This window comes from Sander lucioperca, chromosome 8 (assembly GCF_008315115.2).
Source record: "Sander lucioperca isolate FBNREF2018 chromosome 8, SLUC_FBN_1.2, whole genome shotgun sequence".
NCBI lineage: Eukaryota > Metazoa > Chordata > Actinopteri > Perciformes > Percidae > Sander > Sander lucioperca.
In genome coordinates, this window is record NC_050180.1 from 14,426,181 (window position 1) to 14,451,842 (window position 25,662).

At 45.6% G+C, this 25,662-nt stretch overlaps 1 protein-coding gene across 19 annotated transcripts in view; it reads left to right on the forward strand.

Annotated features, from left to right (window-relative positions):
- Nucleotides 1–25,662, forward strand: part of caska (calcium/calmodulin-dependent serine protein kinase a) — a 214,666-nt gene that overhangs the window by 134,273 nt on the left and 54,731 nt on the right. For 12 of the 19 annotated variants that reach the window (XM_036003864.1, XM_036003863.1, XM_036003866.1 and 9 more), the window contains exons 8-13: nucleotides 2,251–2,373; nucleotides 5,296–5,379; nucleotides 5,509–5,608; nucleotides 8,894–8,911; nucleotides 9,155–9,276; nucleotides 20,273–20,350. In XM_036003864.1, coding sequence (XP_035859757.1) covers nucleotides 2,251–2,373; nucleotides 5,296–5,379; nucleotides 5,509–5,608; nucleotides 8,894–8,911; nucleotides 9,155–9,276; nucleotides 20,273–20,350 — 525 coding nt within the window. The remainder of the gene's footprint in view (nucleotides 1–2,250; nucleotides 2,374–5,295; nucleotides 5,380–5,508; nucleotides 5,609–8,893; nucleotides 8,912–9,154; nucleotides 9,277–20,272; nucleotides 20,351–25,662) is intronic. The other 7 variants (XM_036003865.1, XM_036003868.1, XM_031300697.2 and 4 more) reach the window with 1 other exon arrangement.

The window sequence follows — 25,662 nt, forward strand, 5'->3', positions numbered from 1 at the left end:
GTCGGGAGGCCATTTAAAGAAATGTGTGGTTTCATACACCCATTCAACACAGACAGGGTTTCCTCAGGGTCTAAAAGTGCTCATATTATGCTCATTTCCAGGTTCATAATTGTATTTAGAGGTGCCAGAGTAGGTTTACATGGTTTAATTTCTATAAACACCATATTTTAGTTTTACTGCACATTGCTGCAGCTCCTCTTTCTACCCTGTGTGTTGAGCTCTCTGTTTTAGCTACAGAGTGAGACCTCTCACTTCTGTTCCATCTTTGTTGAGAGTCACACATGCTCAGTAGCTAGGTAAGGACTACTAGCCAGTCAGAAGCAGAGTATGAGGGCGTGCCCTGACAGTAGCTAGGTAAGGACTACTAGCCAGTCAGAAGCAGATTATGAGGGCGTGCCCTGACAGTACCTAGCTAAGGACTACTAGCCAGTCAGAAGCAGAGTATGAGGGCGTGCCATGCTAGCAGCTAGGCGAGCATTATAACGTGTGTTACAAAGTGACCATGTTTGTCTCTGAAGTAAAGGCTGGACTACAATAGAGCTGTTTGGAGCAGTTTGTGAACAGTGTTTTCTAACACAAAAAAATATATATATAACACAATAAAGGAAAGGGAAAAAGCAAAAAAAATGACAATATGAGCACTTTAAATTCACTGAAGTATTGTTCTAGGTCTTAAATAATTTTAAACAGGTGTTAAGTTTCCTACGTCCATGTGACGCCTCTAATGCTCATTGAAATGTTTTTTTATTCCGTGGTGTTCTTTCTTTCACTAGTCCTAATATAATTTGCTGTATATGTACCGATCAGTATTACTCGCTTTTATTCAATTTGAATACATTTATTTACTTTGTAAGGACTATTGTGACTCAGCATTTCGTTGTACTTTTATGTCGTGATATAGGTCTTATATTTCATTCATAAAGGTCTTAAAAAGTCTTAAATTTGACTTGGTGAAACCTGCAGAAACCCTGTAAGAGTCCCGACAGCCTGCACTCATCGTAAAGTGACTTGTTGTGGTTTTTAAGATGTGAAAATACTGTAGGTTTGTTGCATTTCCTCTTGTGCGGTTTATCACCATTCGACACGTTTTGCATAGTGCGTTAGCCAGTGAAACATCTGTTGGCTTAAAGCCAAAGTATTTCCAAGCTACCGAGGAGGCATTGGCCACTAAAGTTTCCTCTTCAATCTCTGTTATTTCATCTTCTCCCTGAGCAGCACTCATTTTCTTACTTTTGTGTTCTTTCTTTTGCTCCACTCTCTCTTTAGGTAGTATGCTCCATAGGGTTTGTCACGTAGTGGCCCCGTGCGCTGACGTGCACTAACATGTGCAAGTGGCACGGTAACTGGCCAATGAAACAGGATCATTATAGTGTAGCGGGCTCTAAATCAAACACTACTAAGCCACACAGCCAACGGACGAGACGCATCGCTCCACAAAATAAACAAAATATTGCATACTTATCTGTCAATATAGTATTGCGCAACGTGAGATTGGTCGGAGAATCGGCACAGCAGGGGCGGTATTACATTCACTTTATCGCACCGTTGTGACAAAGAGAGAGCTGAGCCAGAAGGCAAAGCTCTCAATCTACCGGTCAGTTTTGGTTCCTACCCTCACCTATGGTCATGAAGGTTGGGTCATTACCGAAAGAACGAGATCCAGGGTACAAGAGGCCGAATTGGGTTTCCTCAGGAGGGTGGCTGGCGTCTCCCTTAGAGATAGGGTGAGAAGCTCAGTCATCCGTGAGGAGCTCGGAGTAGAGCCGCTGCTCCTTTGCATCGAAAGGAGCCAGTTGAGGTGGTTCGGGCATCTGGTAAGGATGCCCCCTGGGCGCCTCCCTAGGGAGGTGTTCCAGGCACGTCCAGCTGGGAGGAGGCCTCGGGGAAGACCCAGGACTAGGTGGAGGGATTATATCTCCAACCTGGCATGGGAACGCCTCGGGATCCCCCAGTTGGAGCTGGTTAATGTGGCTCGGGAAAGGGAAGTTTGGGGTCCCCTGCTGGAGCTGCTGCCCCCGCGACCCCACCCTGATAAGCGGATGAAGATGGATGGATGGATATCACGATATATATAGATAATATATCATGCACCCCTAATAGAAACGTGTAATTTTCATAGATTGACCATATTTAATATGTGTAAAAGAACATTGTGCGCTCTGAGTACATGGCTGAGATCTGGAAACATTATCTCTGGACCACAGGACCGCTCATGTAAACCTCTGTGTATGTTTGTGTGTGTTTGTGTAGATGAATCCGCGGCAATGGGCCCAAATCTCAGAGAGCGCTAAGGATCTGGTGAGGCGCATGCTGATGCTGGACCCCGCTGAGAGGATCACCGTCTACGAGGCTCTTAACCACCCCTGGCTGAAGGTAATGCTTTCAGCATTCCGTAACACGTAGGGAGTTCCCAATCAGCTCTGTTGACCTCGGATCCGATCTTTTAAAATATTGAATATCTGCCCATACCGAGTCCCGATCCGATACTTGTGTTTGCTCAGATAACAGAGCTGCTCAGCATTTTTTGGTTACAAAAATAACTAGGTAAACAAAGAAACTAAATGTTTTAAGGTTAATACATTTAACTTAATGCAGCAAGTGAGTCTTTTCTCTCAACACCAAAACAGCAAACACCCCCTGAACTCTTTTTGCTCTTTCCCATACTGCCTAAACAAAAGTCGATGTACTGCTTCGTCCAGCGTTGTCCAGTCCAGAAAGAGTGCCGTGTGTAGTTGTTGAGGCACCGATACGCAGAACCGAAATGTTTACGTGTATGCGTTTCTTGGCATTTTGAATTTGGTTCTAATATGACTTTGGGTTACCATGTCATGACTGCCTGCAACATGGAAAAACAATCCTCTCACTAATGAAAATGTACTTCCTGCTTTGGTGCATGGGTCCTCTCTTTTAGACGTGCATCCAAAAGTTTTGACTTTTGTGAAAGTTTTATCCTGTTTCTGAGACAAGAGCAGAAAAGTGCCAAAAACCCATGCAGCCTAAAGTTATCACGTAATGATCAGTCGCTCGGGGTGGGGGGCAGGGGGGAAGCTCTTCACACAGGAAACCAACGAGAGTGAGCGCCGGCACAGCGCTGTCAGCGCTTGAAACGTGTTGTCAGCAGAAGCTTTTAACGCCGTCCTTGTCTGGGGACAGTGATGGAAGGGTACTTAAAGACGACAATTGGACTCTGAGACTTGCAGCTCGTCTGGGGGCTGTCTGACACAAATCTTCACACTTTGAGGGACGTCCCCTGCCTACAATGCTACAAACATTTTGAGTCTGTTATTTAGTTGTAGAAAGCTGAAAGTTGAGGCAAACCCACTTCTGGTTGCAAGGTTGCAAGGTGCAAAGTTACAGCAGCATCATTAGACTTCTGATTGAACAATGCAACAGTCTGAACACAGCACCCCCGAACATCAACAAACACCCCCAAAACAAATCCAGACAAACCCATGCACAGCTGTGGCAGAAGTATTCAGATCCTGTACTTAAGTAAAAGTACTAATACCACACTTTAAATTACTCTGTTACAAGTCCTGCATTGAAAATGTTACTTAAAAGTATGCAAGTATCATCAGGAAAGTGTACTTAGTAAGTGTGTATTAAAAGTAAAAGTACTCACTGCAGAAAAATCCTCCCATTTTTAGAAAGTGTAAAGGATCCAAACAGTTGTGTGTTTAATGGTCTAATCATCTCAGCTGGACTTGTAGCCGTTATATTGTTGGCTAGTTTACTTTAGAATAAAACATCAGATGTTATAAACTACATGTGTTCTGTGAGCAGTAATCTTAATGTGTAAAGTAACTAGTAACTAAAGCTGTAACAGATGAATGTAGTGGAGTAAAAAGTAGAATATTTCTCTCTGAAATGTAGCGGAGTAGAAGTAGAAAGTGACATTAAAAGAAAAGACTCAAGTAAAGTACAAGTACCTTAACATTTGTACTTAAGTACAGTACTGGAGTAAATGTACTTATTTATTCTTCCACCACTCATTATGTGCATGCTCTGGGATGGAAGCCGCTGACCAAAAAGAGGAATTCAGGTTGATTTCCTGGTAGTCTGCTAATTCCTCTTCTTATATATAGTTGCTCAACATCACCATTTTGACCAGCTCACATCAACCACAGAGCTCTGTTTACACTCAGAAACACACGGTGTGATGTGGTGCCATGCAGCTGATGAGCGTTAACCTGATCATTTATCCTCTAAATCAGAGATATTAAACAGGGGGTCCGAGACCCCTAGGGGGATCCTCAGAGTTGCTGCAGGGGGGGGCCACCAACTTATTGTTGATGGAAAACAATCATATTATTTGTAAAGATTTTTCATTTTTATCTACAACATTGATGACAGTCTTATGTGCCTATGGGTAGATAGCCACAGATACAGTTAAGGATTCACTGTGCCACATTCTAACATTAAAACATGATGTATGTGAATATGTCAACAATTATTATTTTAATAGCTTAGTATTGTATGCACCATAAAAAAGGTATGTGTGAAGGTTTGAGGCCGCCCTACACGTTATTGTAGGCCCAGTGTAATATGCAATTTATATTTTACCCTCATATCTTATACAATATATGTAGTAAGGGGTCCCCGCTTAATCTCTTTTTCAACTGAGGGGTCCTTGGCCTATAAAACGTTGAAGACCCCCGCTCGCAGCGCAGCGCAAAGCCCGACGCAAGTATCTTTGCTAGTTTAAGACCGACGCAGTTGTCAGTTTCCCGTCCAGCGCCCGCGTCGTTTAAATAGCAAACACACCTGCGCCCATCTGTGCGCCCATGGGCGTGCTGGTCTTACAGGGAGGTGTGTTCAGGTGCATTCTGGGCGTATTGCTATCTTGAGGCAGCGGGAAGTGATCGCGTCAAGTCTATATCGCAGCATTTCATTGTTATTTTAACAGCGAATTAGTAAAATGCGCCTAGGCTCGTGCACAGCGCGCGCACACTATGCTTGTTACACACACAGGGACGCACAGCAGCACACACACATGCAAAAGTAAAATATTACGGTCCAAATCCGTCAATTGGTCAATGGCGCGATCACTTCCCGTCTGTGCTGGATAGGGCCCTAAAAGGTTTATGTGTTTAGGTTATGTGGTTACTTTGGCATCTGGTCCTTTGTCCTAGGTAATGGTGTCTTGTAAGCTCGTGTGGACTGGGTATATTTTATTGTATGCATGACACAATAATAAAAATGTATTCATTCATTCATTCCAGTGGTATAACAAACTCATACATTTTAAGCCTTTACTTGTGTGAGCAATTCTCTTTTCTGTGTTGGATTTCCAAGGAGAGGGACCGATACGCGTACAAAATCCACCTGCCAGAGACCGTGGAGCAGCTGAGAAAGTTCAACTCCAGGAGGAAGCTCAAGGTTTGCATCTACACACACACGCTGACATGCATGCGTTATCACATTTTGCAACATTTCGAGGCTTGATGACACCATCACCGATACGATCAGATAAGATAAATCTTCACAGTAGCACATGTTGTGTTTCAGGGGGCGGTTCTGGCTGCAGTGTCTAGTCACAAGTTTAATTCCTTCTATGGAGACCCCCCCGAGGAACTGCATGACTTCTCCGAAGACCCCACCTCCTCAGGTACACACAGACAAACCCACACTGTGGGTACGTCCCAGGTCCTTACATTGCATCCACGTTTCCTCCATTCGCTTCCCTCCCTCGAGTCTTAGTCAGTACACCAAACGTGTTTTTAGAGGGATGAGACGTCCTTTCCTCTGAAACGTCAAGTGAATTCGTCAGCTGTTTGGGCGGAGTTAGCAACTCTTGCTCTCCAGCTGCATGGCGTCCAGTATGGCTGCTCTCGTGTATCCTCGCTCATAGCTCCTCAGAGATCTCTCCTCCATCCTAGCTCCTTCCTCCTATGGGCAGTAATAAGAGCTCTGAGACAGCCTTCAAAAAAGGAGGGCTAGAACAACTTCCGCTTCAGGCGAGGAACGAGGCGATTAAAGCTGGGTATCGTTCAAAAATAATCACTACTGGTACTGGTACTAATACTGTGACTTTGATACCGGTTCCTAAACGATACTTTTTTCGATACTAATTTTATAAAACAAAAAGAAATGGCAACATCACACGTTATGGCACAAATCTTTTTATTTATGTTTCAGCTCCTACTACGTGTCTCCCGTCTCTGTGTAACGTAGAGTTCTTCCTCCGTGTCTCTACGACGTGTAACGTTAGACAGCCAAGCACAGACATTATTAGATCTTGGTAGAAGCATGCTGCGTGCTGATTGGCTCACTGACGGTGCTGAGATTTACTCCTTAGGTATTGAAATTACATTGAAATTACGGCATTTTTCGATACTCAATACTTTACTGTGGAGGCAGTTTGGTCGGTGCCTAAAAAGTACCGAATTCGGTACCCGGCCCTAGAGGAGATATCAAATAAGAGACTTGAGATTCAGCCTCTGACAGTTGTTATCCTCTCATCTTTGACACACTTCCTCCCTCAAGCTTCCTTCCTCTGGTTTGTTCTGCTTTTGTCTGTCAGGCATGCCCTCCAGAGAAAGGCTCTTATTAGCACGACCCAACTTTATTCTAGCTGCTCTGAAATGCACCACATGCAGAAAGACAACATACAAGCCATGCACATGGAGGGATCTGATGATTGTTTGAGCAGGAAAATACAGCCTCATTCAACCTGCTTTCCAGTTTGACATTTTATCTCATTGCTAGGGGTGCAATGGCACACAGAAGTCACGGCTGGGTGCCAGTTTTTTTTACAGCGGGAGAAACAAATGCATATTTAGTTTGAAGAGACCGTTAAAGAGGCTAGATGATGTTTTAAGCCCCCAACATCGACTTCAAGGCAGCACTGCGACCGTCGACTTCAAGGCACTTAACCATAACCACTGCCTAATCCTAGTGCCTTCCAGGCAGCGCTGCCTGGAAGACGACGTTGGGGGCTTAAAATACCAAACACCGTTAAAGAGTCAAAGACACAGTCCTCTTGTCCTCTTGCTGGGGACTGAAGGAACATTTTGCCCACTGGCAACTTTGGTAAACTTTTCAAACATTTCAAACACTGTATTGCACTGGACGGCTATGAGTTTCCAGATGGAACTAGTCAAATGTAGTTCAACATTGCCTGCATCACTCTACATACCGTGTAGTCTATGTGCACCGGACCATGACTACCGAACGTGACGATTTGGCACAAATACACAAACCATAACAGCCCTACTCATAGCAAAGTGTTAAGACTTTACAATGTGTTTATCCTTCTCTTTGTGTTTCACTTCAACAACCACGGGTTAAAGTGGGCTAGTTCACCTGTTACTCTCGTTATTTCCTTCTTCAAAAACAGTGGTGAAGAACACCAGGAGCAAATGTCAGAAGTTGGGTTTTCATTCAAACAAAATTATGACTTTTATGTTAACTGCATGCCAAATTAATCAGAGCACACAAGGCCATATGACCAGTAGTTAGCTAGTTGCACTTGCAAACCAAATTTAAAATGTCCTGACTGACACAAGTTTCCTCAACAGGTATGAGCGCTGCTGGGCTTTCTTAATAGAGTGCAGATCGGGCTACATTTTTCTGTCCGAGCCCTGCCCGCATCCGACAGAGCAGTAACCGAACCCGGCCCGAGCCCGACAGGCATTAAGATATTTCTGTCCGAGCCCGACCCGAGCCCGACACAGTTAAAATCTCGTTTTTTTCTCCTACTAATGTTTGTTTGTGTGGAAAGCTTTTATTAAGCAACTGTAGGCAGGCATTCGGAAATCTCAACAGATGAGTGCATCAGCGCACACGGGGCAACAAGCGCACATTAACACAGGCGCGCACCTACATAATAAGCTTCTTTAAATTTAAAATGTTCAATGGCTTATCGCGCTGGTGTGACCGAGCCCGACCCGAACCCAAACATCATTTCTAAATATCTGTCCGAGCCCAGGTATCCATCCTCTATTTCTTAAATAGAGGAAATACTGGTTTGTCATTATTTTAAGTGAGTGGGAAACACTGATCTACGAAACTGCCAATAAGATTAAGGGCCCTATTTTAACGATCTAAGCGCACGGCGTGAAGCACCTGGCGCAGGTGTGTTTAGGGCGTGTCCAAATCCACTTTTGCTAGTTTGACGGCGGAAAAAAGGGTCCGTGCGCCGGGCGCATGGTCCAAAAGGGTTGTACTTAGTGTCTTCATTAATCAGAGGGGTGTTTTGGGACGTAACATGCAATCAACCAATCAGAGATCATCTCCCATTCCCTTTAAAAGCCAGGCGCGTTTGGACCTTGATGGAGGATTTGCACCGTAATATTTGTATTTGTAATCTTCTGCATGTGTGTGTGCTGCTGTGTGTCCCTGTGTGTGTAACAAGCATAGTGTGCGCACGCTGTGCATAACCCTAGGAGCATTTTACTAATGCTCTGTTAAAATAACAATGAAATGCTGCGTTATTGACTTTAGACCAGGTTTTTGTTGGTCAATGGCGCGATCACTTTCCGCTGCCTAAAGATAGCAATACGCCCAGAATGCACCTGAACACACCTCCCTGTAAGACCAGCACGCCCAGAATGCACCTGAACACACCTCCCTGTAAGACCAGCACACCCATGGGCGCACAGATGGGCGATTGACAACTGCGTCAGTCTTAAACTAGCAAAGACACTTGCGTCGGGCTTTGTGCTGCGCTGTGTGCAAGAAGTGAAGGGCCCTAATTCACTTATTAATCGAAGATGCCGTTCCGAATCGTTCTGGCCCACTTTAACCCCTGCTAACAGCACACACATTTCTGTTCCCCACTGTTCGAACGGTATTTGCTTCCAACTGTTTTTGACATTGATACTAACCCCTGTGTTTATTTATTATTATTATCTGTTTCTGTCTGTTTCTATTCATGCTTCCCACGTGCTAGGACTGCTAGCAGCAGAACGTAGGTATCCGCTGGTTCTCTGCGTGTTGTGATGCTGGTTACTTACTTTCTTTTTAATGTTTGCAGTACTTTGACTTTAATGTTCACATTATACAGAGGGCGAATGATTCCAAAAATGATTCAGTGCATGTGCATGCTCACCGCAAAGACATTCACAGAACTCTAATTGTGTGTGTGTGTGTGTGTGTGTGTGTGTGTGTGTGTGTGTGTGTGTGTGTGTGTGTGTGTGTGTGTTTTTTGCAGGGGCTGTGTCTCAGGTGTTGGACAGTTTAGAGGAGATCCACGCTCTGACAGACTGCAGTGAAAAGGATCTAGATTTCCTTCACAGTGTTTTCCAGGACCAGCATTTACACACACTGCTCGATGTAAGTGTCACATTGAAGCACACTGGATTAAATCCGCCTTTTATCATTCATTAATCTTTGTTTCATTATGATGGATTTTCTATTTTATTCATAACTAATGGAACAGAAGAATGATTCTTAAGTTATGCAGTTCATAAAAGCTTTCAAAAAGCCTTCATGAAGTTTCCAGGAGCAGCAACTGCATTTATTTGTTGGGAATTAAAGAAAAGAGTAACTGGGTTGTTATAGTGCATTCCATTCGTACGCGGAAGTCGGAGTTCAAAGTCGGACAACCACGCAGTACCCCGAGCTCAAAATCCAACATTGCTGCCCCTGTCCATCAACAGCAGTGAAAGCTGTAGAAACATACAGTTTATTAGCACTTTGGTACACACAGTCCTGTCCACCTTCTGTCAGGGGACATGTTACGCTGTTTGTATGCACAAAAAAACAGCATAATGTGTTGTTAACTACTGGTATTGCTAACAATGGGTAACCTGGCCAGAGCTAACCCCTCATTTTAAATGGAACACATTCAACTCAGGTGTAGGGTGCAGGGTGTAGGGTTAGAGACACAGGACAGCAGGAAGAATGTTTGAAAATGATCTTGACTGTTTGGTATTATTGGGTTCAGCGCATGGTGCAACAGTGTCAGCGGAGTTGAGTGATGAGATGAGAGTTTTGTGCAGATGAGGCAGTGAGGCGAGATGCTGGTTTGTGGTTGTCACCATTACGCTCAGAATAGACATCACACATCAGCACAGCCATAACTAGGTTTCATTAAGTCTTTATTTTAGAATACTTTTTGCGTGCAGAAATGTGTCTTCCCTCAGCGCTGTAACTTTTTCCACCTTTATTTTTAAGTCATTAAGAACTTGTTAGGCCGGTAAATAAGAACAAGTGACAAAATCACTTAGGGGAAGGGAAGGAGGGCTAGGGGAAGGGAAGAAGTGCTAGGAGGGACGGAAGGAGGGCTAGGAGGGACGGAAGGAGGGCTAGGAGGGAGGGAAGGAGGGCTAGGGGCAGGGAAGAAGTGCTAGGAGGGAGGGAAGGAGGGCTAGGGGCAGGGAAGGAGGGCTAGGGGAAGGGAAGGAGGGCTAGGGGCAGGGAAGGAGGGCTAGGAGGAAGTGAAGGAGGGTTAGGAGTGAGGGGAGGGGAGGGTAGGAGGAAGGGAAGGAGGGCTAGGAGGGAGAGAAGGAGGGCTAGGAGGGAGGGAAGGAGGGCTAGGAGGAAGGGAAGGAGAGCTAGAAGGAAGGGAAGAAGGGTTAGGAGGGAGGGAAGGGGAGGGTAGGAGGAAGGGAAGGAGGGCTAGGAGGGAGAGAAGGAGGGCTAGAAGGAAGGGAAGAAGGGCTAGGAGGGAGGGAAGGAGGGCTAGGAGGGAGGGAAGGAGGGCTAGAAGGAAGGGAAGGAGGGCTAGGAGGGAGGGAAGGAGGGCTAGAAGGAAGGGAAGAAGGGCTAGGAGGAAGGGAAGGAGGGCTAGGAGGGAGGGAAGGGGAGGGTAGGAGGAAGGGAAGAAGGGCTAGGAGGGAGGGTAGGAGGGAGGGAAGGAGGGCTAGGAGGAAGGGAAGGAGGGCTAGAAGGAAGGGAAGAAGGGCTAGGAGGGAGGGAAGGAGGGCTAGGGGAAGGGAAGGAGGGCTAGGAGGAAGGGAAGGAGGGCTAGAAGGAAGGGAAGGAGGGCTAGGAGTGAGGGAAGAAGGGTTAGGAGTGAGGGGAGGGTAGGAGGAAGGGAAGGAGGGCTAGGAGTGAGGGGAGGGTAAGAGGAAGGGAAGGAAGGGTAGGAGAAAGGGAAGGAGGGCTAGGAGGAGGGCTAGGAGGAAGGGAAGGAGGGTTAGGAGGAAGGCAAGGAGGACTAGGATAAGGGGAGGAGGGCTAGAGTGAGGGGAGGGTAGGAGGAAGGCTAGGAGGAAGGGAAGGAGGGCACGGCAGGGAAGAGTATGCACAAAAAAACAGCATAATGTGTTGTTAACTACTGGTATTGCTAACAATGGGTAACCTGGCCAGAGCTAACCCCTCATTTTAAATGGAACACATTCAACTCAGGTGTAGGGTGCAGGGTGTAGGGTTAGAGACACAGGACAGCAGGAAGAATGTTTGAAAATGATCTTGACTGTTTGGTATTATTGGGTTCAGCGCATGGTGCAACAGTGTCAGCGGAGTTGAGTGATGAGATGAGAGTTTTGTGCAGATGAGGCAGTGAGGCGAGATGCTGGTTTGTGGTTGTCACCATTACGCTCAGAATAGACATCACACATCAGCACAGCCATAACTAGGTTTCATTAAGTCTTTATTTTAGAATACTTTTTGCGTGCAGAAATGTGTCTTCCCTCAGCGCTGTAACTTTTTCCACCTTTATTTTTAAGTCATTAAGAACTTGTTAGGCCGGTAAATAAGAACAAGTGACAAAATCACTTAGGGGAAGGGAAGGAGGGCTAGGGGAAGGGAAGAAGTGCTAGGAGGGACGGAAGGAGGGCTAGGAGGGACGGAAGGAGGGCTAGGAGGGAGGGAAGGAGGGCTAGGGGCAGGGAAGAAGTGCTAGGAGGGAGGGAAGGAGGGCTAGGGGCAGGGAAGGAGGGCTAGGGGAAGGGAAGGAGGGCTAGGGGCAGGGAAGGAGGGCTAGGAGGAAGTGAAGGAGGGTTAGGAGTGAGGGGAGGGGAGGGTAGGAGGAAGGGAAGGAGGGCTAGGAGGGAGAGAAGGAGGGCTAGGAGGGAGGGAAGGAGGGCTAGGAGGAAGGGAAGGAGAGCTAGAAGGAAGGGAAGAAGGGTTAGGAGGGAGGGAAGGGGAGGGTAGGAGGAAGGGAAGGAGGGCTAGGAGGGAGAGAAGGAGGGCTAGAAGGAAGGGAAGAAGGGCTAGGAGGGAGGGAAGGAGGGCTAGGAGGGAGGGAAGGAGGGCTAGAAGGAAGGGAAGGAGGGCTAGGAGGGAGGGAAGGAGGGCTAGAAGGAAGGGAAGAAGGGCTAGGAGGAAGGGAAGGAGGGCTAGGAGGGAGGGAAGGGGAGGGTAGGAGGAAGGGAAGAAGGGCTAGGAGGGAGGGTAGGAGGGAGGGAAGGAGGGCTAGGAGGAAGGGAAGGAGGGCTAGAAGGAAGGGAAGAAGGGCTAGGAGGGAGGGAAGGAGGGCTAGGGGAAGGGAAGGAGGGCTAGGAGGAAGGGAAGGAGGGCTAGAAGGAAGGGAAGGAGGGCTAGGAGTGAGGGAAGAAGGGTTAGGAGTGAGGGGAGGGTAGGAGGAAGGGAAGGAGGGCTAGGAGTGAGGGGAGGGTAAGAGGAAGGGAAGGAAGGGTAGGAGAAAGGGAAGGAGGGCTAGGAGGAGGGCTAGGAGGAAGGGAAGGAGGGTTAGGAGGAAGGCAAGGAGGACTAGGATAAGGGGAGGAGGGCTAGAGTGAGGGGAGGGTAGGAGGAAGGCTAGGAGGAAGGGAAGGAGGGCTAGGAGGAAGGGGGAGGGTAGGAGGAGGGCTAGGCAATGGGAAGGAGGGCTATGAGAAGGAGAGGAGGGCTAGGAGATGGGAAGGAGGGCTAGGAGAAGGAGAGGAGGGCTAGTAGGAAGGGAAGGAGGGATAGGAAATGCTATATAATGCTATTTCCGTTCTGAATCTTGACTTAAGGATAAATATTCAACATGTTGGAAGCTTTCGGAAAGTGTCTAGCAGGCTGGATAAGCCTTCAGACCAGTAGTTTGGGCCCCCCATTGAATAAACAGAAGGTGTGTTTGGATGCGGCTGTACTGTCAATACTACACACGACTATGACGTCGCTCTCTGCGCTGCTGCCTTCGCAATTGCATGATTACTATAAAAGCATAAATATCTGTTTTCCACCTGCACACACAAGGATGCTCTGAAAAGGTCACGCTGTTGATAAAGGTGCCATTAAATTCCTCTTGTGTGTGTGTGCGTTAGTGCGTGTGTGTGCTTATGTGTGTGCGTGCACGTGCTTGTGTGTGTGTGTGTGTGTGTGTGTGTGTGTGTGTGTGTGTGTGTCTGTGTGTGTGTGTGTTAAACTGCCGGTCACAGCAGCAGTTTGTTGTCCTGCAGCTCAACAAACACCATATTGGGTCACAAAATCCCAGTTCCCAGCAGCTGGCACGGCAAGAGATGCAAGACATCATTTTAGATTAGTACGCAGTTTGTCTGACACTCTGAGAGCATCATTTTGTCTGTTATTATTCCCATAATCCACTTTGTTTACTCTGTTTGTGTCTCCGTCGGGTGTTAAACACAAGATTTGTTGGCAAGACGGGAGAATTTGCAAGAATGTTATAATATTTGAGTCGTTCAGAGGGAAGAAACAAAGAAATACAAGTCAGAAAATCTGAGGATTAATATAACAATGAATGGAATCAGCAGTGTGTGTTCATATTCAATGGGATATTGATATTTCTCTTTCTCTAAGGCTTTTATACTTGTAATGTTGCTGATAATAAGATTCACTTATCACTTATCTGTCAACTTTTTCTCACTTAGGAAATTATAAAATGTGTTTCTATGTGAGGGAGGAGAACTTACTGGACTCAAAGTACGACTAGATTTCAGGGTTGTGGTCCTCAAGGCAAGTTCAAGATTTTCCTTTGGGTTTTGATCTGCCAGCTGTGAAGTTGCATTCTGGGTAATGTGGGCGCCAGGTTTTGGTAAGAAGAGAAGTGGAATAAAACAGACGATACCTCTCTCAATAGTCAGTCACTTTCCTCAACCTCCTGTTCAAAGTCGCTCTGTGATTCAAACTCTGGATCTTGCAAAGATAAGCTCTTGTCCCGGTCGATGAGCTGCTGCAGATGTTTGCGAAGACTGGCGCTTAAATCAGTGTGCTTTAAGCTGCAGACACACTGACCAGACGGCCGACCCTCGGCAGAAAAGTCTCTCCGAGTTGGTCAAAAAGTGCCTCGGAACACACCAAAGAGACGAGATGTAATACGTCTCCATAACAGCAGGCGGCGCTAATCTGGATTGTCGCCCAAAAATGAAAACCGGCAGCTGATTGGACGAATGCGTCACGTGGGTCTGGTTTCTCCAGAAATTCACAGCCAGACTGTCATGGAGGCTCGTTCAGAATACGATCTCATATTGGACTAAAATAGTTCACCGAAACGTGTTTCTGAAAACATTTTAAGAGAGAAATAGGCCGTGCAGTTGCTGAATCTGTCTTCATTTCAGATCAACAAAGGTCAGTTTAAAAGATTTTCGTCAGATTTTGAGAGACTCTAGTCACGCTCATCCCGCTCCCCGTTTCCTGGTTAGCTCTCCACCAATCAGATGGGTCATTTGAGTCCGACTGCTGGCAGTGCCCGCCCCGCCGATTATAAATGTCAAATCGGCCGAAATGAAGGCCGGTCTTAAGAGGTCTTAAGAGGCTGAAGTTAAAACATTTGGGGGAACTACAGGGACTTGCAAAGAGTCAATTAAGGAAAAGAGATTGCTAAAGAAAGATGTGTGTATATGTTGCTGGAGGCTGAATAGGTTAAAGTTGGTTGCAGGAGACAGGTGGATCTGCCAAGTGTGTGTGTGTGTGTGTGTGTGTGTGTGTGTGTGTGTGTGCGTGTGCGTGCAGCAGTGTCAGTGAGAGCCGGGGGCTGCAGATGTCTCCTTTTCAGCCTCCGATTCACACCCCTGCCCCGCTCTGAGGGGTCGGAGAAGGACAGAAGAGTGCAGTGAAGGAACAATGGCTTCTATTGTCAGGCCTCAGTGCCATTCACAACGAGCACAGCCTCCGTCACTCTCTGCGCGGCCGAGAGCAGCCTCCACACCGCCGAATTACTCGGGAGGAAACCAGAAATCCTGTAGACGGCGAGCGGATGGAGCCTCCTGGTTGGCATTAGAGTCTCGTTCGCGCTGCGTTGCCTGCACTTTTTTTGGATTGTTGACAAAACCACTCGCCGTCTCCTGGGTGAGTGTGTTTACTTCCTGTTTCTCTTTCTGATGTGTTTGCAGGGAGAGTGTTTTGTCAAGCGATGCCTCGAGCTAATTTGAAGTCAGCCCCCCCCCCCAAGAGTGTGTTTTTGGTGTTTTGACGTGTATAATGAGGCGAGTTAGTCAAGTGCATTTGTATTTCTTTCCTCATGTGCTAGTTTCTGAAGCACCTTAGGCTTCCTGGATAACGGAGGCAGGGTAATAAGTTGCCCTTCAGGAAGTGCCTGAATTCACTCGTCACTAATAGGAAATTAAGATATCATCTAAACTTGCTGCTTGTTGTGGCTGCTGGCACAAAAGCCGTGATGCAATCATGCTTGTGCCTGTCAAATGTTTCAACATTTTAATCTGTCACTGGTTCTCAGAATTCAGAACACTTCCCATCTCAATATCTACAGTATATTTTTTATAGTTCAGTTGAATGCTGCAGAATATTAATGGCCCTCTAAAGGTCAGCTTGACTTTGTTTTACCGTCTGAGGTCGATTTGAACGCATGCCGTGTCCATGGAAATGTTTTTTCAATGTCTCTATTAATATTTCAGCGATAACACAGCGCAGAAATAGGGTTTGGTGTGCGCTGGCATCTGTTTTATGGCGCGATCATGTGTCACTCACACGGCGAATTAGGAGACGGGGCAGATAGCTTCTGAAACTCATCATCTGCCTCTCTTTTTTGGTTTACTCGCGTCCACATGTGAAAATGTTTTCACAAGAGATTTAAAGAATTGCAAAACCGCAAACTTCAACCTTTCAACTTCAGGGCTAAATTATTTCTTTCCTCTAGGACAAATGTGGGCCTCACTTTTCCAGAAAGCTGAGTTTATTCCAAACATTTTGATATGAAACGCATGGGTGTCAGGTTATATGCAGATACCTTTTTAAAATGTGAAGTTAAGAAAAAAATTCCAACTGAGAAAATCCCCTCAAACCTCAGAGGGTTAACACTCAACAAAGGCAGAAAGATGATGACAACTCTCCCCTTGTGAAGACCCGGAGTGCTGTAAATGTGCATGCGTGCTCGGTGGCTGCAGACAGCGTGTGGCATGCCACGCACTCGGTGGGACACTAAGTACGATTCAGCCCTCAGGCTGTCTGCTTCGCTTTAGTGGTCTCGTAAGGATCTCCCGAGGAGTGTGTTGTGTTTGTCTCTCTAAAAGTTTGGTCACGAAGAGAGACGCAGATGCACACTTGAGACGTGAGATGTGTCGTCATTCCCAGGACCTTTTTGTTTTGTTCTGGCGGTGTCAGATTTTCACAGCAGGGAGAGATGCAACACCCTCCGCCTTCGAACAGAAATCCCTTTTAGTTCGCTGCCCTCCCTCTGTCTGCTGGACCTTCGTGTGTCTACGTCTGGATGGGCTGTTGGAGAGTTACACAAATGGATCACCTCACAGAAATATGCCACGTGTTTTATTGCCCATTCATTGCATTAGCTGATGGGTTTTGAAGGAGTTGTTTTTCCACTGTAGCGAAGCCGTAATGGAAACCACACTCGTCATCCCGTTGGAATTTTTCTTTGAAATAACATTAACAACCCAGATTTTATTTGAAAATCTTTTTTTATGTCAAATATAAAAGCACAGAACAGTGACATGTCGACACATCTACACGGGATGATAATAATAACCGTCGTGGATATACGTAGACTAGTGTCGGGGTCGCCAAAGGTCTCCGTTTGCGGCCGTTGAGACTGCAACACTACCCCGCAGGTTCCAAACCAAAACGGGTCAGAAGTGTTTCCAAATGTCTCCAGTTTAGGGGCTTTAAAACACCAGAGCAGTGTGAATGCGAGGTGTAAACGTAGCAAAAGATATTTTTTTTTTAACCCAAAACGTAGCAATGTAAATGTAGCCTGAGACGCTCCTGGTGTGGTATGACACAGGTTTGGCAGATGACGGAACAAAAGCACGCCACAGCTAAAATGCAGCGCCTGGTGGAATTCAGGGGTGAAGCTGTTAAGCTCCCACTGGAGGTACTGGGAGATGATAATGTCTTTAGACAGTGGAGACAGGATAACATGCAGATTATAAAGATCTTTAGAGATTAATGTTTGTTTATCCATCACGTGCTCTGTGATGAAGTCGACATCATGTGTAGTACTGCTGCTGCTGCTGAGGGAAAAACAGAAGAGTGTTGGTTCTCAGGGTTCGTTGAACCTTCTGGTACAGACGGACTGTTTGTCCGAGACTCTGTGTGTGTTTTATGTACTTTACAGCAGGTTAAATGAAAAATACACTAGACAACTTGCTCATCAAAACTATCAAATGTTTGTGTCTTTGAATATAATAATAGTTGTTTTAGATCACCTTTTGTTCAGACAACAAACAGCCGCCCTCTGCTTTGATTGGAGCACACAGCTGCTGTCTGTTTAGACTAGTTTTCAGGGCCATTTTATCTACCAAACATAAAATCTCTTAAATACACCCACACGCTCCTCGCCTCTGACTAGGCCCATACAAGCCGCTGTAGTCAGCGTGCGGTTTATTAGTCAGCTGTGAGTTTTATAAACAAAGCTCTTGTGTCTGTTGTCCTTCAATCAGAGAGACGAGAAAAACAGTTCCTTCTTGTTACCAGCGAGATGTCGAGAAGAAAAAGAACAAAACAGAATAAGTGGTATTGACGCTCTGAAGCCAAACTAAACCAAATAAAGAGGGAGGGAAGGAGCTGAGAATAAATGGGATAAATAAGGGTAACTGCTTTGTTCTGAACCAATTTCACTTTAAAAATACCAGCAATTTAACTAGATTATGTCTCCACACACACAGATAGCTGTGGTTCCTGCCACATAATACAGTTTACACTAACAAAACAATTCAGAGATCTTCTGAGTAACAAAACAAACCATTTGCACTGCAAAATGTGCTTAATAACAGACTTTAACACCATATTCAATGTTCTTGGATTAGATTGTTTGATGAGATTTATTTTTATTAGGGTAAAGTTATTTTACGGCAGCTTGTGTAGAGGAACATTTACCATTTGAGAACTTTGTACGGTGGTCCTGAAGTGCAAACCACAACAGGAAATCACACAACACGACAGCTAATCCCACAACCCGACAACAAATCACACAACACGACAGCTAATCCCACGACAGCAAATCACACGACACGACAGCAAATCACACGACAGCAAATCACACGACAGCAAATCACGCAACAGCAAATCACACGACACGACAACAAATCACACGACAGCAAATCACACGACAGCAAATCACACGACACGACAGCAAATCACACAACAGCAAATCACACGACACGACAGCAAATCACACGACAGCAAATCACACGACACGACAGCAAACCACACGACAGCAAATCACACGACACGACAGCAAACCACACAACAGCAAATCACACGACAGCAAATCACACAACAGCAAATCACACAACAGCAAATCACACGACACGACAGCAAACCACACGACAGCAAATCACACAACAGCAAATCACACAACAGCAAATCACACGACACGACAGCAAATCACACGACAGCAAATCACACGACAGCAAATCACGCAACAGCAAATCACACGACAGCAAACCACATGACAGCAAATCACACGACACGACAACAAATCACACGACAGCAAATCACACGACAGCAAATCACACGACACGACAGCAAATCACACAACAGCAAATCACACGACAGCAAATCACACGACACGACAGCAAACCACACGACAGCAAATCACACGACACGACAGCAAACCACACGACAGCAAATCACACAACAGCAAATCACACGACAGCAAATCACACAACAGCAAATCACACAACAGCAAATCACACGACACGACAGCAAACCACACGACAGCAAATCACACAACAGCAAATCACACGACAGCAAATCACACGACAGCAAATCACACAACAGCAAATCACACGACAGCAAATCACACGACACGACAGCAAATCACACGACAGCAAATCACACGACAGCAAATCACGCAACAGCAAATCACACGACACGACAACAAATCACACGACAGCAAATCACACGACACGACAGCAAATCACACAACAGCAAATCACACGACACGACAGCAAATCACACGACAGCAAATCACACGACACGACAGCAAACCACACGACAGCAAATCACACAACAGCAAATCACACGACAGCAAATCACACGACAGCAAATCACACAACAGCAAATCACACGACACGACAGCAAATCACACAACAGCAAATCACACGACACGACAGCAAATCACACGACAGCAAATCACACGACAGCAAATCACACGACAGCAAATCACACGACACGACAGCAAATCACACAACACGACTTCAAATCACACAACACGACTTCAAATCACACAACACGACAGCAAATCACACGACAGCAAATCACACGACACGACAGCAAATCACACAACAGCAAATCACACGACACGACAGCAAATCACACAACAGCAAATCACACAACACGACTTCAAATCACACAACACGACTTCAAATCACACAACATGACAGCAAATCACACAACACGACAGCAAATCACACAACACGACAGCAAATCACACAACACGACAGCAAATCACACAACACGACTGCAAATCACACAACACAACAGCAAATCACACAACAGCAAATCACACAACATGACAGCAAATCACACAACACGACTGCAAATCACACAACAGCAAATCACACAACGCAACACGACAGCCAATGTGTTTTGTATTTGCAGCCGAAAAAAATCACCTCAATTAATCTCCACCATCATCTCCTCCACATTCCTGCGGATCTGGCTTATCAGCCTTCTGCTCATGTCACGTATTAATGTGGCATTGGTTTCTGCTACATACTTGCCCCTATACAAATACAAATTCAATTAATAGATAAAGTATTTCTTCATCTCTTTGAAACATGTGTTGTGTTGTACAAGTGTAGAAACCCATCTTTACATTTTACAGAGGCTTAAATGCATCAACAATCATGGAAAAACAATGGTCGGTATCACAATAAGTGCAGCCGTGATCGGCTTTATCTCATCTGACAAACGTGTTGATCGGCCATTGATCACGTTGACCTCACTGATTGATTGATTGATTGATTGATTGATTGATTGATTGATTAACTGTTTAACGGATGTTTATCTTTTATTTCAGCTCTACGATAAGATCAACACCAAGTCGTCTCCACAGATCAGGAGCCCCCCCAGTGATGCTGTGCAGAGAGCCAAAGAGGTGAACAAACACACCCACACACACACACACACACACACACACACACACACACACACACACACATGATCTCCCACTAACCATTACACACACACATCAGCTTTAACACGAGCATATGTGCACTCCTTGTTTGTCCTGTTCTCTGTGTGATGCGTGTGATGATGAATTTTAACACACTGTGTAGATGACAGATTCACTAGCCGCTGGCTTTCCTCTTTAAGCTCACACTTCTGTCTGTGTCGGGCTGCATTAATCCCTCCAGCCTCTCGCTCACTAAAGCTCTAACTCGTCACTGCTGCGGATCATTCTGCTCACCTCTCTGTTTATGGAAACAAGCTGCTCTCAGAGGGACGGTGGGTCGGGGCACAACTGGCTGTGTCTCGGGTAGCCTCAGCAAAATTGGAAATACTTAGGGAGGATTTTAAAAGACATACTTCAGCTCTTTCTTTCATTTTTTTTATTTTTTATTGCAGGACAGAAGACAAAACATTACCAGACCAGCAAAAATCAAACAACACAAACAAGAAACATTAACAGAGCAGCAAAAACATAACAAAACAAACTAAATATGTTAATTTTCACGTGTATGCGTTAATGTGTTCACACAGTCAGTTGTTGTTTGTGTGTGTGTGTGTGTGTGTGTGTGTGTGTGTGTGTGTGTGTGTGTGTGTGTGTGTGTGTGTGTGTGTGTGTGTGTGTGTGTGTGTGTGTGTGATCAATCTGGGGCAAAGTAGGATGGGTGGATGGGTGGGGCTGATGGGCTTAAGGGGAATCACAGAAAATAGATATTAGATAGTTATTGTGTGACTTTGGTGTTTAAAAGGGTTAGGAACTAACTAAACTAACAAACAAACTAACCAATCAAATAACCTAAAAAACAGTAAACATTAAACGTTAAAAACAATACATTTCGCCTGCACTCATGTTGAAACACTGTCCTCCTTCAACCATGCAGAGTATTACGGCAGCACTAGTCTAATAAACCTCACTCGCATGCGCTCAGATTCTGCCCAATCAGACGATGCCTAACGCTAAGGGCTCTCTGTCTGATTGGCCAGAGAGTTAACAGCATGGCGCGTACCAGACAAAATATCGCCTACATACTGTATGTTGCTACTATATTTAAAGTGCACTAACACAGTCTTACGCGATGTGTTTATCATGCAAGTTTACATCGCCACAATAAAAACAATAAAAAAACTAAACATTGTGTAGCCCTAAAAGTACATTTCCCTCTGAGTAAAGTATGTGTGTAGGGTATAAAGTGGCATTAAAAGGAAATACTCAAATAAAATACATGTACCTCCAGTGGTGGAATGTATCTAAGTACATTTTTGTACTTAAGTAGCCTAGAAATCTAGACCACCCTAGTGGCAGCAAATGTAATTTGCAGCCAGGGTCAGTCGAGGCACTCTCTGTTGGCTTGCAAGCTGGAAAAACCAAACTCTAGTCAGGCCAATCACATCGTGTATAGAGTCGGTGGGCGGGGCTTATGGCTGCTGCTGCTGGGAACAGCGGTCTTTGGAATCGGCTTTGGCCGTGACTCTGGAAGACTTGGAGTTAGACTTTTCTTTGAGAAAAGAACAAAGAACGGCACTGAAGTCATTCTTCAAAAAGGAAGATGAGTTTGGAGTTTAAAGTTTAACCTATCAACTAGCGTTGCTCTGGTTGGTTGAAAGACAACCGTTTATCCCGCCCCTCGGATTGAGCCCTGCCAATGGTGAGTTCCCAGACCCAACATCTTGATGTGGGGCTGGCTTGTCAGGCTAGTACTTAAGTACAAATGTTGAGGTACTTGTACTTTACTTGAGTCTTTTCTTTTCATGCCACTTTCTACTTCTATTCCGCTACATCTCAGAGAGAAATATTGTACTTTTTACTCCATTACATTCATCTGACAGCTTTAGTTACTTGTTACTTTACACGTTAAGATGTTTGCACACAAAACACATGTAGTTTATAAAATCACAACTGTTTGGATCCTTTCCAGTTTCTAAAATGGGAGGATTTTTCTGCATTGAGTACTTTTACTTTTAATAACTTACGTACCTTTACTTAAGTAACATTTTCAATGCATGACTTTTTACACACAAGACTTGAGTATTTAGTTACATTTCCCCGCTGATGACTTTGATGTCTTTGGAGTGAAACTAGAGCACTTGGAGGAGGCGACACGAACGTGTAAACTCCACAGAACAGGAGGACAAACGGTCCAGGCCTTCCTGCAGTTTGGTTTACAGCTCCACTGAAATCATATTGACCCCAAAAAACAAAAGAGCGAGAGAGATTGAACTATTCAATTATTTATGTTGAGTTATTAAGTCCTCTGTGAGCTTCCTCACAAACGTCCGTGACCTCTCGAGGTTTGTTTGTTCATGATCCAGCTCCAGAAGCTCAGGCTCATTGTCGGAGCAGCAGCCCACCGGCCTGTTTAATAAAGATCTCCTACTTCTGGGTCTGACCTCCCTCATTAGAGACACACACACACACAGATACACAGATACACACACACAGACACACACACACACACACACACACACACACACACAGACACAGACACACACACACACACACACACACACACACACACACACACAGACAGACAGACAGACAGACAGACAGACAGACAGACACACACAGACACACACACACAGATGCACACACACACAGACGCAGACACACAGACAGACACACACACACAGACACACACACACACAGACAGACACACACAGACACACACACACAGACGCAGACACACACAGATGCACATACACACACAGACACACACACAGACGCGCATACACACGCACACACTCAGACACACACAGATGCGCATATGCACGCACGCATGCGCACACACACACAGACGCACAGACGTGCATACACACGCATACACTCATGCACAGACACTCAGACGCACCACACACACACAGACGCACGCACGCGCACACACACTCATACGCAGACACACACACAGACGCGCATATGCACGCACACATGCGCACCCACACACACGCAGACACACGCGCGTACGCACGCACGCTCACACACACATACAGACGCACGCACGCACGCACACACACACACACACACACACACACACACACACACACACACACACCAACAGTGTGTTTGCAGACTATTAGTCTGGTTTTTGCTTTCTTCACAGAGAGTTGCATTATGGTCTCCAGGGTCAGACCCCCGGCGATGATGAATTCACAAACACACAGTTAGTTTGGGTCCATGTGTTTACCTCTCAGCGTAACACTCGCTGGAACATGGTGCTTAACAAGGAGAGTGAAAGAAGTGTGTGAGGGGAAAACGTGTGTGTGTGTGTGTGTGTGTGTGTGTGTGCGGCTACAGAAATTGCTGCCGTATTTGTGTTGTGTGCTTTGTTGAGAGGAGCAATTAAAAAGCCTGAGCAGTTAGGGAGTGGGTGAGGGCTGGCGTCTTAAATCCCAGCGCTGTTAAGACGGAGAAAGCCATTTAAGGGGAGCGGAGCTCTGTTTTATGTGGTTTTTGTTCATGTCAAAGAGACCTGGCTAATTAACACAGCTCTAGTTCCCTGTGTCCGAGAAGTCTGCTTATATCATTACAGAGTCTGGTTCGCATTTTCCTACTTAAATTAGTTTTAGATGCATCCAAAGTTGTGGATGGAGCCACAACAGATGCTACATTGCCTGTGTGGGTGTGAAACTATGAAAATTGTCTTTCATTAGTTTTCTGACAGACACGTCAGCATTACAAACACAGTAAACTCTACTTTTTAAAGCATCTCAGAGTAGACAGTTTGTCCTGGCCAGACTAAGGCTACGTTCAGACTGCAGGCAAATCCCATTTGTTTCTCAAATCTGATCTTCAAGACAGACTGCCTGCACTGTTATTTGCAAGTGATCAGATCGGATGTATGTGTCCAGACATCACCACCCTACCTGTATATGTTGCTGTAGTAACAACGTAGGCGTCAGTGTAGTCTATATCCTACGTTCTACTTCCGGTGCCGCCGGAAATTCCGCTGGATGTCCCTCATTTCAACCAGATGTCCGTGAAACTACTTTTTGAACGTACACGTTCCACCAAAACAAGTTCCTCCCCGAGGCTATTTTGCAGAGGCGTCGTGGCTCCGTCCGGAGCTTAGCGCCGCCCAAGACGATTGTGATTGGTTTAAAGAAATGCCAATAAACCAGAGCACGTTTTTCTCCCATCCAGGAATGCTGTGTGGACTAGCCAGACCCTCCTCAGCAGCGCTGTGGAGGAAGGTCTGGCAATGCGAGACTAGCGTCAGTGTAGCTGCGCTGGTGGAGCGGCTTTCCAATGAGGGAGCTAACTAACTAAATGATAGAAGAAATGAACATACATTTTGGGAGATGTGGGAATATAGAAAGCAAAACATTTCGACTGGGATGGCGATAATCCATACGATAAACAGGCCGCTCTGCAGAAAAACGTGTTTATTTGGATCCCTATTAGTTCTTACCTTGGCAACAAGTACTTTCCTTCTGTAGTTCTTCTAATTTATGCTTAACTGACAAAAAGGAAAAACAACAGCAAAGACTTTTTCTCACAACGGCGATTGTCTTTATTTCTCCTTAAATGATCAGTTCCCGTTCTCAAGAGATCGCTACGAGATAAACACTTCATTTTGAACTCTGCTGGCTGAAGCCTCATACTTACCTCAGATAAACTTTGGAATATATTTTTGCACTGAACTAGGACTAAAGCCCAGTTCACACCAATGAGACGAGACGGTGTATCATCTCCATAACAACGACTCTTTGTGCTTCCGTTCTAACTTCTGACTTTTAGGCTTTTTGTAGCTGGATATATCATTTGTTTCGTCTAAATATGAACGTGGATAACGTTAGTGATATTGAGATGCTTGTTAGTGATGAATCGGCGAAAACACATTTTATTTCTCAGATTCACGGCTTTGTTCTAACGCCGCTGGGCACTCTCTCTCTCTCTCTCTCTCTCTCTCTCTCTCTCTCTCTCTCCCCCTCTCTTCAGTCTCTCTCTCTCTCTCTCTCTCCCTCTCTTCAGTCTCTCTCTATCTTGCGCGACCATATAACGTTACCGTGCTTTCGGGCGGTTGTTGAGGCTCCGCCTAAAACTCTGCCATTTTAACCAGCTGTTTGTAACACAAAATAAAATGGATTATGGATCATTTTATTTCTATAGTTTATAGCTGACTTTACCAGCTGACTTCTCTGTTGGCTGTTGAAACAGGAGACGTCTCTTACGTTCTAAAACCAGCCTCTGGAGACTCGACCAGCTGACTTCTCTATTGGCTGTTGAAACAGGGGACGTCTCTTACG